A 13728-nucleotide genomic window follows, 5' to 3' on the forward strand; every position below is an offset into this window, starting at 1 on the left:
AAGAGTTAAATCCTTAAATCACACTTAAGCCACTACAATGATTAGTACTAATTTTGTTTAAGATGATAAAAAGGAAAATACCCAATAGTCATAAAAATGGTCAAAAGATTTTTACCACTGGTCTATTTTTGCCCCTCACCAAAAGGTTACAAAATGAACTTATAATTGGGACGGTAACTGCTGGATCTGCCAACTGATGCATCTGCCTGGCCCTATACAGGCTTAAGGGAACAGACATTAGGTTTTCTTAGTAATGTTATAGAAGTAGCCAGCTGTGTTCATGGCAGCTTGAGGTCCAGTAATCCTCTGAATGCATGAAAGGAAGCATGGCTGTCATTTTCTAGCTGCTCACATCTGAACACATCCAGCTACCGTGGAAAACTACAAAGGAAGGAAAACTGTATTTATTCCAATATTCATATACTGGGATTTTAAAGCATTCTTTCTTCCACAGAGCTCCAGAGTGGTGATAATGTGCTAGGGGCTGCTGTGTTTTCCGGCATGAGCTCCCATCCGCTGAGGATCCTGGGAAGGGTAGTGAATTGGTCCTGGAGCCCTCATGAAAGGAGGAGGTGGTCCCATCGGATGGAACATGTGTGGCCCAAAACCTGCACAAGGGACAGAACAAATCTGTTAGGCTTGAAGTTCACTTGATAACCTTTCAAACCCTAGAACTTTGCTAAAATTAACTACACATAAATCAGGGCTAACATGGCTTAAGTAATGACAGTTCACAGGACTTGCTTAAGAATGTCTATCTGTAATTACTTCCTGGGTAATGAAACTTTTCCTTTTAGTCCAAAAAATTCCACCACACCCAGCACACCTATCAGACATCACCTGAGCATCATGTATTACACCTACCAAAAACTGGTGTGGTGACACATGCCTTTAATCCCAGCACTTGGGAGGCTGAGGCAGGAGGATCATTTCACATTCAGGACCAGCCTGGGTTACAAAGTGAGCTCAAGGCAGTCCTGAGCAGCACAGAGAGAACCTGACTCAAAAAAACAAAACAAAAACAAAAAACCCATACCAAATCCTACCAGATGCATTTCACTCAGGATGTGGGAAATTCAGAAGAAATTATGCCTATGGCAAGACCCTGCCAACTTTAACCTCAGTGCTTGATAAAAGAATGGAGGTGTTTGGCTTTCCACCAAGGATTGTCCACCTGGGGTTACCTTAGGCTGTTCACTGTCACTGACATTTCTCTACAACAGTGCTGCAAAAAGAGCAGGTCCTTGAAGTATTTACTACTGGCCACGGATAAGATAATAAACTTGGGCCAAATTAACTCAGTTATGGTTATTTATTAGTTTCTGTTTTGTTTTGTTTTTGTGGAACCAGGGACTGAACTCAGGCCCTTGTGCTTACCACAGGGAAGTGCCCATTTCATTGAGCCATCTCCCTGGCCCCTATCAGTTTCTCTGTAGTAAGACTTGTTTTAAAAAAAATTCTTTCAGGGCTGGCCAAATAGCTCAATGGATTAAAGCACCTACAAGGAGGCGCAGGGGCCAAGGGTTTCATCTCTCACCTGTTGTGCTGGCCTGCCCCTGGGGCACACTGAGACAGCAACTGAGACTGGGCATGGTGTGGCACATGCCTGTAATCATAGCACTTGGGAGGCTGTAAACAGGTGGATCACTACAAGTCCGACCTAGTAGTGAGACCCTGAACACTCTGTACACCCTTCCCTAAAAATAAAAAAAAAAAAAAAAAAAAAAATCTTTCAATACAGAATCTTGCTATGCAGCTCAGACTTGTAGTGATCCTCCAGCCTCAGCCTCCTCAGTGCTGGGATTACAGGCAGGCATCACCATGCCTGGTTTTAAGGCCAGCCTGGAGTGCCCAGGGTTCTGGGGCCAGCATGGCATGTGGTACTGGGGATCGAACTGGGGTCCTTGTGCTTGCCAGGCAGGCGCTTGGACCACTGAGCTATCTCCCCAGCCCCTGCAGTAAGACTTTCTAGTGAAGACAGGTAATAAACACTGAAATGACAACTGCCCACCACTCATACTTTGAGCAATACTACTCTAGGGCCTCAACTAGGCTTTAGGACATGAAACAAACTGATGGTAGATCACCATAACACAGCACTCCTATCCTGCTTATTCTCATACTCAGCTCTTTAGAAAATTGGTGGCTTCCCTCTTGGAAGGTTGGCAAAAACCCCCGAAATGTCAAGAATCTCAACCTATCAGCTCCACTTGTAGATGTCTACAGGGCAGACACAAAGGACTTGGCTGCTTTAGAACCTATGGTGAATGGAGGACTCTCACCAGAGCACCCTGGGTCAGGGAAGGAATAGATCAGTACCTGGGGGTGGGGGTGGGGCAATCCCAGGGGGCGGTGGCAGAGCAATGTTCACCACTGCTGGGGGACCACTTGGAGGCAGGTTGAAGTAGTTGGCAGAGGCTTCTTCTTCTGCTGCAGGAGGAGGAGGAAGAGCTAGAGGAGAAAAAAACAATACTTAGAAGCAAAGACAACTGGTAATGCTACTTCTGTCACCTTTAAATCCTTGGCGTGGTGATGGAGAACCTGTTAAGTGTTAACTGACACAGAAGGCTGCCGTGGCCATGTGTGCCACACGTTCAGCACCCCTGTCTTAGAGGATCTGTTGGGAGGACCCAACTGCAGCAGGTGCCACACTGGGACAGAACAGAACCATTAGGACAGACAGCTTCTGAGGGAGTGGAAGTCTGTACTCACCTCCTGGCAGTCCTGGAACAGGCTCTAGCTTGATCCCAGAGTCTGTGGTTCCATCCTTCTCTTTTTCTTTCCCCCTAGCTGCTTGGGATCTAGGGGAAACATAAGCACACAGACATCAACACTTCATTCCAGCCTGATTCACACTCCTGCTTGTCATATTCACCCCTCAAATGGAGTTCCTTTGCTCTTTGCCTTGAATGCAGTGAAACTGGGGTTCAAAACTTGCTACAATTATAAATACCAGAAGAGGGAACATGCATGTATGCAGGCGTGTTCACTCTGTCGGGAGAACTTTTTAATGTATTTTAGTATAGGGTCTACAGAGTCTCACTGCACAGATTGGACTCATAGTGATCCTCCTGTTTTCAGCCTCCCATGCACTGGGATTACAGGCACTCGCCACCACACCCAGTTCAACTGCCTGTCTCAGCATGCCCATGGGGCAAGGCTGGCATGGCAGGCCGGGGATCAAACCCTGGTACCTGTGTCTGCCTAAGCAGGTGCTTTAATCCTGGCCGGCCCTCAGAAGAACTTCATAAAGGGAGCTGAAGCTATTAGCTCCTACCTAGTTCAAAGTTAGAAAACATCTCCCTCCCTCTTTTTTGAGACAGGGTCTCACTATGTATGTAGTACAGGCTGGCCTTGAACTCATGGTGATCTCCTGCCTCAGCTTCCTTGAGTGCTGGGATTACAGCTCCGTGCTACTATGCCCAGCATGCCTCCCCTTTAAACTTAAAATTTAGGGCATTTTACCTACGTTTCTGTTATATAATCATCACTTTCAAACTTAAAAATAGCTCTTGTTTTATCTTCTCCCCCAGACAATCGACGTCTGCAGACAGAATCTAGGTCTAATTCCACTGCAAACTCTAAAATGCACCCTTTATAATCTGGCATTATACCTGCATTATTACAGTGAAACTCTGAATCGATTTTCCAATATTACAGCAAAACTGTGAATCTATTTCCAGAACAGGACTCTAAACATCAATAGAAATCAAGTGCCAAAGAATGCTTTTTAAAATGTCTTTCTAAATAGCCTATGGAGTCAAGCCTGTTTACCAGTAACTACTAAACTCCAGAAAAGGGCCGGGGACATGGCCCAATAGAATAAGCACTTGCCTGGCAAGCGCAAAGGCCTGAGTTCAATCCCCAGTTCCACGCCCACCCCACCCCCCATAAAAAAAAAAAAAAAAAGCTAAACTCCAGAAAATGAGTTCCTTAAACACTTAACATCTTTTAAAAGTCTTATTCCTACCTTCCCCATTTCACGTTGAGTCTACGACCATTGACAATCAACTTATTAAAGGACTTCTCGGCAGCCACTTCTGCAGCCTGCCTTGTGGCAAACTGGATGAAAGCACACTGTTGCCTCTGTACAACAGCGACCGTCCGGATCTCTCCAAACCGGTAGAAATGATTTCTGAAAAAAAGTGGGCAGAAAAAGGTGGGTTTACAACACAGACCTCCCTGAGACTGGACCTGGATGAGGAACTTTCTCTGACCTGTGGTGGCAGGACAGACGGGCCCCTAGTTAAGTCCCTAACTACTCACATGCCTCCCCTCCATCTCGTCCCCTGATGTGGTGCTGCTGACAATGGTGGAAGAATGAGTATACGTCTCGAGTTTTCTCATGGAAGAAAAGGGCTCTGATAGGTTCCTTCAGGACATTGAGTCCTAACCATGTGGCCTTGGCAAACTATCTGTTATACCTCAGAAGCCAGGAATGTTTAAAAATGTTTCATCTTGAGAGAAAAAATTAAAGATGAGAAAAAGACTAAAATGCTGTCTAGTCTGAGGACTCTTAGGGATGACCTAGCTCACTTAAATATCGTTCAATGGACAGTCCACCAAAGGCAGACTATGGACTTACAGGGCTTTCTTTTCCACTTTCTGCCTTTGGAAGAGGCAATTTTCATGACTGACTGCCCAGATGTTTCATGCAGCCAAGCATAATCTAATCCAAAATTAATATAAACTTAGCACATATCAATCATTAAAAGCCAGCAGTTTAAATCATGAGCGTTTTAGGATTACAAAGCTCTCCCTCCTCTACATAGTTAATCAAACTTGGGCGTATGCCAGCCTTCAAAAAGTCTAGTTGGCTGTTAGGTCTCATTTAAGTACTACCATTAGGCAAGCACTCCATGAGCACTACTTCTCTGCCACCAGAAAGGATAACTGTATGAACACTCGAGTCAGCAGGCTAACTAAAGAGCAGCTGAAGAAAAATGTACTTTATATAAATTATCATGCTTGCCTTTATTTGTGCAAATGAATTATTTCAAGGCAGTTAAAAGCAAAAAGAGCTTTTAAAATTATACCCACAAACCTGAGGTCTGTCTCAGTAATGGTATCACCCAGACCACCAACATATAGCGTGGTGATAGTCTCATCCTCAGGCGGGTCAAGACGAGGCATTGTGGAAGCCCGCTTTAGAAGCTTATCTGCTACAGGGTCATTGATTCCATAATACCGGTCTTTAATATTCTGATCAGCAAGGGGGTCATCTGGATCTGTAGGCTTCTCGTGTCTATGAAGAAAGAACAACACATACAGGTGAAACAAAGGGGAAAAACAGTATTACCAACCAACAGCAGCTACAGAAAAAAAAACCCAAATATGTATCCAGAAATGTTCTTTGCACTAGAAACCATGTTATACCAAAACATAATTCCAAAAAACAGAGCTAATACCAGAGCTAATACAGGACAGTTCAAAATTCCTTGCCTCCTAGAATCTATGTAAATGGCCATCAATAGGCTGCAACTTTATTTTTAAAGAAATACTTCTGGCATGATCCACCCCTAAACAAAAGGTTATCCCTGAGTCAATACTTTTTTTTTTGTTGTTGTTGTGGGACTGGGTCTCGCTTTGCAGTTTGTGTGGGCTTTGTGCTCACTTTTGTAGCCTCCAGGCTGGTCTTGAACTCACAGCGATACCCGTCTCAAACTCCCGAGTGGTGGGACTACAGGAGTGCACACCCATGCAGGGTTTAGGGGTCTGCATGGTACACCCGTGGATCTGGGCTCCAGAGAATACGACCAGGATTCCAGGGGCTGGCGATCAAACTCAGGTCCTTGTGCTTGCCAGGTAGGTGCTTATGCCTCTGAGCTATCTCCCCAGTCCCTCAATGCTTTTTCTGAGTCAGGTTCTCACTATATAGTTCAAACTGACCTTGAATTTACTATGATCTTCCTGCCTCAGCCTCTGAGTGTGGGGATTACAGGTGTGTGCTACCATGCCCCTCTTACCTCGCCACTTTTTTTTTTTTTTGAGACAAAGTCTCACTATGTAGCCCAAGCTGGACTTGAACACATGGTGATGCTCCAGCCTTCTGAGTGCTGGCATTATATGTATACACCACTGTGCCGTTATTGAATGTATCTGAAATCTTACACTGACTAAAGAATCTGACTAAAGCTATTGAGATAGCTCCCACCCCCTAAAGAGCATATATATATATATATTTTTTTTTTGTGGGGTGGGGTTAACCAAACAAAGTTAAGAACTCCTAATTCAGATGCCTGGCAGTCTTGATTAAAACAGTCTGGATTTAGAGCTAGACCTGTAACCCCAGCATTCAAGAGGCTGAGGCAGAGGGGAATCTCTGCAAGTCTGATGTCAGCCTGGGCCACACTGAGTTCTAGGTCAGCTTGAACTGTATAGTGAGACCCTGTTTCAAAACACCATTAAAAAAAAGTTTTGTCTTATTTTGACTTCAACTAAATGTTGAAAATCAAGCTACTTATAGGGCAGTGAGAGGTGACTTTTCAGGCAGAAACTTTTAGGATCAGCAACTTATCTTACCTGGCATAGTAACTAGTTTCCTATGACACAGTCATAAGTAAAAACTTCAATTAATCAAGCCATTATAAAGTTAATAGTAGTAGCACATAAAGCATTGTTCTAGTTGTATAAGCCTTGGATTTTAAGTCACAAATAGCTTCAGCTAGCATGTTCCATTTTTTTACACAACTAATCATATTTGAAAACAAACACTGAAACTGTGGCCCAGCTCTTGCCTGTACGGACACTCCTCTCCTCTCTTACACTCTCCTTTCACCCAGAAGGAGCAAATGTGGGGCCGATTCCTTTTGTAGTAGGGTGTGGTCCGGGCCAGTTTAAGCAGCATGTCACTGGTGGACGTAGCTTTCCCCAGCATGCCAACTGGCCGTGTTCCATCAGAGTTAGAAATCTACATGGGATGACAAATTTAGAGTCAGTTCATTAGGACTGTTAAATACAGAACTACACTGATCTTGAGGACCCAGGTTCAATTCCCAGCATCTCAAACATAACATCAAACCAAACCAAACCAAATGGCAGCATACTTCTCTCTCCATATTCTGTGTGTAGTATTCTTTGTTGACATCTGATTTTGGCATGTCGTCTTTAAAAGACAGTCCTGCATCTCGAACCTGGATGGGCAGGCCTAGTGCAAAGAAATGGAGGAAGATCTCAGATGTACAGATATACAAAGACACATCCACACTAGATGCACACACAGAATGCAACAGCACCCTTCCTTTCTCTTTCCTACTTGGTACCAGAGATGTTATTACATCTTCAGTCACACTTCAGTACTATTGTGCCAATACTGCTAGGCAACATTCGAAGAAATTATTCAAATTCCTGAACTATTGTGAAATCTGATAAAGGGCATTTTTTTTGTTGTTGTTTTTGAGAGGTCTTGCTATGTAATCCAGTTATCTTGTGCTCCTCCTGCCTCAGCTTCCGAGTGCTGGGATTATAAGCGTGCACTACTACATTCAGTAAAGGGCGTGCTTTACAAAAATCTTTTAAATGAAAAATAATGGGAGCTGGGGATTTAGTTCAGTGGCACTGGGCCTGCCTGGCAAATGCAAGGTCCTGAGTTTGATTCTCAGTACAAAAAAAAAAAAAAAAAAAAAGAAAAAAAAATCACTAGGTTATAGTCAGACTTAAATTTATTATAACAAAATTTATTTAAAATAAATGTAAAAGTAGTTTATTTCTAGGTGGATCTTAGAGAACCTACAGCTAGTTAAAAGTCACATAAAGATCACTGTACAGCAGGACCAGAATTCTCCCAGTTTGATCAATAGAGTAACTTTCTAAAGTTAAAAGAGGGCTGGCCAAATAGCTCAGAGGACTAAAGCACATGCTTAGGCAGATGCAGGGCCAGGAGTTTGATCCCTAGGCCTGCTGTGCCAGCCCCATCCCCGGGGCACAGAGACAGCCATTGAGACTGGGCGTGGTGGCACACACCTGTAAACCCAGCTCTTGGGTGGCTGTAAACAGGTGGATCGCTACAAGTCCGATCTAGTAGTGAGACCCTGAACACCCTGTAGACCCTTCCCTAAAATTAAAAAAAAAAAAAGTATGTTATTATATAGAAATATTTGTTGGTAAATTACTTTTCTTAAAAAAAAAAAAGAGGAGCCGGAGAGATAGTTCAGTAGAATAAGCACTTGCCTGGCAAGGGCCTGAGTTCAATCTCTGGTTCCACAAAAAAAAAAAAAAAAAAAAAAAAAAAAAATTGTAAAATATATTTTGGTCCTAAAAAAACAGTTGAAGCCAGGAGTGATGGCATTTTCCTGTAATCCCAGCACTGGAGAGGCTGAGGCAGGAGGACTGCTGGTAGTTTTGAGGCCAGCCTTGGCTACATAACACATTCAAAATCAGCTGAAACTGTATAGTGACACCCTGTCTCAAAAAACCCAAACCAAACCAAAACAGAAAAACAACACAGTTGCTGGGGAGATAGCTCAGTGGCATAAACACCTGCCTGGCAAGCACAAGTTCAATCCCTGGTACAAAAACAAAAACAAAAATCCCGCTGAGACAAAGCCCAATGTATAACTAGCCTGTGAATTTCTTTTTGGAACTATGGGGAAGGGGGGATGGGGAAGCTTCAGGTCAAGAGAAAAAGCACAAGGCAAAGAAATTATCTATCACAGGACCAATACCTTTTACCGCACCTTGTCTACAGAGGAAGAGGCTAGGTCTAGTTACTTCCTGACTGATCCTTAAGTTCCTACTGTTGTTCAATAGGCCTTTAGCGTGGCCCAGGTCTAATTACGATTCTTTTCCTGGCACTGGAATCAGAACCAGAGATGCAAACGGGCACCTGTATACTTTCGGATCTATTAGACATGACAAACATACCATATTCTAGGTCTAAGAGGCAGGTCTGGCAAACATTCTTCAATTTACTGCAGGTTTGGCACACTTCAGTCTTCTTGAAGCGCATGCGGACCCCAGGACACCAGCGAAACACTGTGAATGGCCTGGCACAGATCTGAACACAAGACAAATGCCGCACTGTGTCAATGTCCTGACCTGGACAATCAAACCAGGTGGTCTAACAACAGTGGGTAGTAAATGAAACACCTGCACAGTACAAAAGTGAAAATATTTAAAAAGTCAAGCTTAGGGGTAAGCACCATTAATAATCAGCTCCTTAATCTTTTCAGGTGGGCAAGTGGGGAATATCAAATAATCCTTTGAGCCACAACAACTATGACCTCAGCTAAAATGCTCACGTGCATAATTATATATCACTTTATAGGAATTACTCTTCAAGGTCAAATATGAGAACTTGTACTGTTACGTCATGTAACTGGGTAGTGTCCCAAATTTTCTGATCAAGGAGATTATGGGGCCAAAGACGAAAGTGATCCATGATGTAGAGTGTGCCTAAGGAGAGTCACATGGAGAGAAAACATTCTCTCAGGCTTTCACAGAGAGCACATTGGCCAAGCAATGGCCGTGACTCATCCACATAGCTGACACTGACAAAGGTTCTACAATCTGAGATACAGGATCTCAGGATAAATCCTGAGGGGATTTCACTGACCTTATCAGACCCAAAAGCTACAACTCTTGTTGCATAGTCCTGCTTTTCCTTGGTCTTAACCATCCAGAAGAAAAGTATAAAAACGAAATATAAGAAGTAAAGTCATGCTATTATGTTGAGCTGTAGGGGACTCAGGTCAACAATTTCTGACATTGCCAGTCAAGTGGAAGACCCCATACTATTATGGGCTACTGGACTCTTTTAGAGTATTTTGCTGAGTTTACACACCTCTAATATTCAAATAACGGAACTTAACAAAAAAAGGGGATACAGATGAATGTCCATTTTGTATCTGTGTATTCCTTTTTTTTTGTGGAACTGGGGATTGAACTCAGGTCCTTGCACTTGCCAGGGAAGCACTTATTCCACTGAGCCATCTCCCTGGCTCTCTTTTTTTTCTTTTGTATCTGTGTATTCCAAGTGGTTAGGATAGATATATAGTTACATTCTCTTAATGAATAGAGGGATTTGTTCTATTAATATCAAATATCCTTCTAAACAGGATATCATGTCCGCATCTTGTACCACAATTAACCACTAGGAAGAATGTATGCAATGTGTTATTTATTGAAACTGTCCTACCAATTTGATTTGAAACTGTCTCACTGTTATTTGTTTCTCAATAAAATTATGGAAAAAAAAGAAATTTGTTTCTCAATAAAATTATTTAAAAAAAATCTTCAAGGTCAATTCATGAACCCTACATTACAAAATTCTACGTTAGAGTGGCCATTTTCTTACTTTCTAAGATAAAATAGTTACCAGTCAACAAATACATCAATGATACATGAAAGCTTGCAACACTGACTTTTATTGGAGGCTATCAAAGCCTATTAAGTTGAAGGCTAACTTGGCAGACAAAGTGGGGAGGGGAGTAATTACTACTTTTTAGTAGACATACTTACTTTGCATTCCTTCCCGTACTTTTCTTTGGTCTGAAAAAGAAAAAAGAAAAAAAAAAAAAAAAAAAAAGAACTACAATTACAGAAAGGCCCAGGTATTTAGGCTTTCCCTAAATAAAACTAAAAAAATGTGTCTGTGAATCCTTGGCACCCTAATTTGGAAAAACAAAACTAAAATAAACAAATCTTTGTGGGGTGAAATGGGCTAGGAGATACTCTTACTTCTGACAGAATCTTGTTCTGTAATTCAGGCTGGTTTTGAACTCCCTACATAGCCCAGGCTGGCCTTGAACTCAGGGCAATCCTGCCTCAGCCTCCAGTGTTAGGATTACAGGCATACGCCACATGTGGAGATACATTTTTTATACATTTTTTGGTTCATGTTTGCAATGCATACTGAATACATTCATCATAGAAAGGTACTTGATATATACCTATCACATCATAGTTCTTTTTATTTCTAGTGGATACAATTTAATAGCATACTATGAGTCTTTCAAGAGTACAGATCTAGTGCCAGGGAAGTGTCTTTTCACAGCCACAGGTCTAAGTTTCACTGTTCATTCCTAAGAATTTTCCCCCTAATCCCCAAATCAAGGAGGACACGGCCAGGGTCAGTCCCTTTCCAAAGTTTGGTCAGAAGGTAACTACGCTAGACTCATTTTGTGCTTATATCCTGTATCCTGCCAACGTTCTGTTCCCATAAGCTGTTCAGACATCTTATACATACCAGCATGTCAACATCTCTGAGACTGATAACAGTAACAGAATCCTAACCAATTATTAACTATTTTACCCTAATTATCCACAGCTACCTTCAGACAGAAATTAATATACAGTCAGAGAGGGACTGGACCCTTGTGGAAATCAGAATAAAAGATGAGGACATCAAAACTGTGGCTGGAAGCAAACCTGAAGAGAGCTCACCCTCAAGATGCAAATAGAAAAATGAGGCCTACAGGCTTCCCCAGGAGTAAACAGCGATTTGAGATTACACTGTAATGAACACCACCTGTGAGCCTAAAAAGGCATCAAGACACATAGATGGGCCAGGGGTGGTACTGCACGCTTGTAATCCCAGCACTGAGACCGAGACAGGAGGATCATTGTGAGTTCGAGACCAGCCTGGGCTACAAAGTGAGCTCAAGGCCATCCTGAACTGCACAGTGAGACTGTCTCAAGAAAAAAAAAAAGAAAAAAAAAAAGACACGTAGATGGGTGATCAGAACATGTAGACTCATCTCTTTCCAAGAACACCTCTATTCCTTCCATATGCTCTTGCTATGTGACTCATTTCCCTACTAGATCAATTATTAATAAGTGACTATACTTGTAGTCTTATAGGTTGACTGCAGTGTAACCCATGATGTGATTTCACTGTATAATTTCCCCCAACAAGAAGCCTGCTCAGCTACCAACTTGGAATCCCTTCCAACCTTCTCTTTATTTCCAATAAAATACTCTCAACTTACTCCTCTGGCTTGCAACTTCATTCCTTGTGTTGTGAGACCACGAATTGGGCATATCTGACATCTCACAGGGTGGGGGTTATTTTCCCCTCACACCTTTATTATAAGGACGAGATGTACTTTATACTAGAGACTATACGGTGCAGTGAAAGGCCTATAACTAGGAGTTTGGAACAAGTCAAATCCTGGTTCTCATTTGCTGAGGTTCCTGGAGTCAGAGTATCTTAAGTCCCAGCTCCACTGGTTCCTTGATATATAAGAAAAAAACTCTCTCATCCTCTGTTCCACAGATCTCCCTTCCCAAGTAAATCGTCAACAAATGTTAGTTGTTAGGATTCTTACAATATGGGACTATCGCTGAATTCCTAAAGCGAGAGTATTAGCATGACAGTCCTTTGCAAATCATCCTGCTGTCTGGGCTAACAAAAACATCATTTTTCCTGAAGTCTATGAGAAACACTTAACTGTGTGCACTACCACAATATTGACAGAACATGAACAATGACTTCTGTTACATGTGAGCACTCACCATTCGGATATATGGGTTTTCTCCAAGGCATGTCTGGCATAGAATCGGAAAGTCCTGGTGAAAATGGGAAATCTAGTTGAGGACCAAGTCCGAAGACCCAGCCAACCCAATCAAACTCACGGGGATGGGGGTAGGGACCGGGAGGGAGCGCGAGTGGGAACAAGGCAGGGCAGGGGTCCCAGATCCTGCACGGGCCGGGTGGCGGGAGGAGGCGCTGTCTGCACTTCCGGCATGTGCGGTGTATGTGTGTGTGGGGGTGGGAATCAGCTGGAAAAGCTTGGTGGGGACAGGGATGGGCAACAGGCTGGTACCCTGGTCCCTGGCTAAGACCCCTCTCTCCAAGCCGCAGGAAGGCCGCCTCCAGCTTCCTGCTCCCGCCAAGGTAGGCCGCAGCGTTGGTTCCTTCCTGGAGTTCCCTCGGCCATTCCACTGCCCCAGTCCTGCACGCTCGCATGAGGCCCGACTCTGCTGCTTCCTGCCGTGCTTCTCCAGCGGGCACACTCACCGCATCCTCCCAGTTCTGCCTGTTGTAGGTGTTGGAACCCAGAGAGGTCGCCATTTTGAGAGTGTAGAGGGACAGGAGTAGAATATGAGCTGGAGAACGGGCCGCCACAATCCCATCAGCCCCCGGGCCGGCGCGCGGCCGGTTGATGACGTCTTATTTACGTGCCGAGACCCGCCCCCTGGGAGGGAGGGTCTGGGTTTCCTGCTTTAAGAACTTGCGAGATAATATTGGGGTTCTGACCCTTGGGGTTTTTGTCTACTTGGGAAGAGACGCAGCAAGTACATATGATTCATTTAAAAGTAGGGGGAAAGAAGAAAGGGACACGTAATGAATTAGGAGCTAGGGCTGGGGTTAAACCAGCGTTAGCGACCACTAGGCGCTCATTGTGCGGAACGCTGGGCGACGCCTGGTGCCAGCCTCATTTAATTTTCACAATAACCTCTCTGTAGAGCTGCCAGAGTTAGCAAATACAGAATGTGTAGTTAAGCTGCATTTCAGAAAATCATTTTTCTCCTGTGTAAATGTGTTTGGGTTATTTATTTATTTTTGAGACAGGGTCTTGCTGTGTAGCCTAAGGCTAGGTTTGAATTCTTAGCAATTCTGCCTCTGCCTTCCAGTGTTGGGACAACAGGCGTGCACCACCATTCCCAGTCATGAGACATATGTTATTTTAAAATAGTGTTCAGAGCTGGGCATGGTGGTGCACACCTATAATCCCAGCACTCTACTTGGCTGCCACAGGGTCATGTGGAAGAGTGCCAAAGAGCTGT

General features: G+C 43.5%; 1 protein-coding gene across 1 annotated transcript; it reads right to left on the reverse strand.

Annotated features, from left to right (window-relative positions):
• Nucleotides 1-447: 447 nt before the first annotated feature.
• Rbm22 (RNA binding motif protein 22) lies at nucleotides 448-13087 on the reverse strand. The gene is made up of 11 exons (XM_004631308.2): nucleotides 12959-13087; nucleotides 12454-12507; nucleotides 10459-10488; nucleotides 8863-8995; nucleotides 7047-7147; nucleotides 6738-6910; nucleotides 5045-5245; nucleotides 3971-4135; nucleotides 2713-2801; nucleotides 2320-2451; nucleotides 448-608 (listed from the first exon to the last, which is right to left on the reverse strand). Exons 1-11 carry the CDS (start codon nucleotides 13010-13012, stop codon nucleotides 478-480), a joined length of 1263 nt encoding a protein of 420 aa, XP_004631365.1. The 5' UTR covers nucleotides 13013-13087; the 3' UTR covers nucleotides 448-477.
• Nucleotides 13088-13728: the final 641 nt, after the last annotated feature.

This window comes from Octodon degus, unplaced genomic scaffold, assembly GCF_000260255.1.
Source record: "Octodon degus isolate 3935 unplaced genomic scaffold, OctDeg1.0 scaffold00040, whole genome shotgun sequence".
In the NCBI taxonomy this organism is placed as follows: Eukaryota; Metazoa; Chordata; class Mammalia; order Rodentia; family Octodontidae; genus Octodon; species Octodon degus.

Excerpts from the sequence above, each read along its gene's own strand:
- Rbm22 (XM_004631308.2), bottom strand. The coding sequence starts at position 13,012 with ATGGCGACCTCTCTGGGTTCCAACACCTACAACAGGCAGAACTGGGAG. Across the intron at positions 12,508-12,958 it reads GGCAGAACTGGGAGGATGCG|GACTTTCCGATTCTATGCCA; the intron begins GTGAGTGTGCCC and ends CATTTTCACCAG. Across the intron at positions 2,452-2,712 it reads TGTTCCAGGACTGCCAGGAG|CTCTTCCTCCTCCTCCTGCA; the intron begins GTGAGTACAGAC and ends TTTCTCCTCTAG.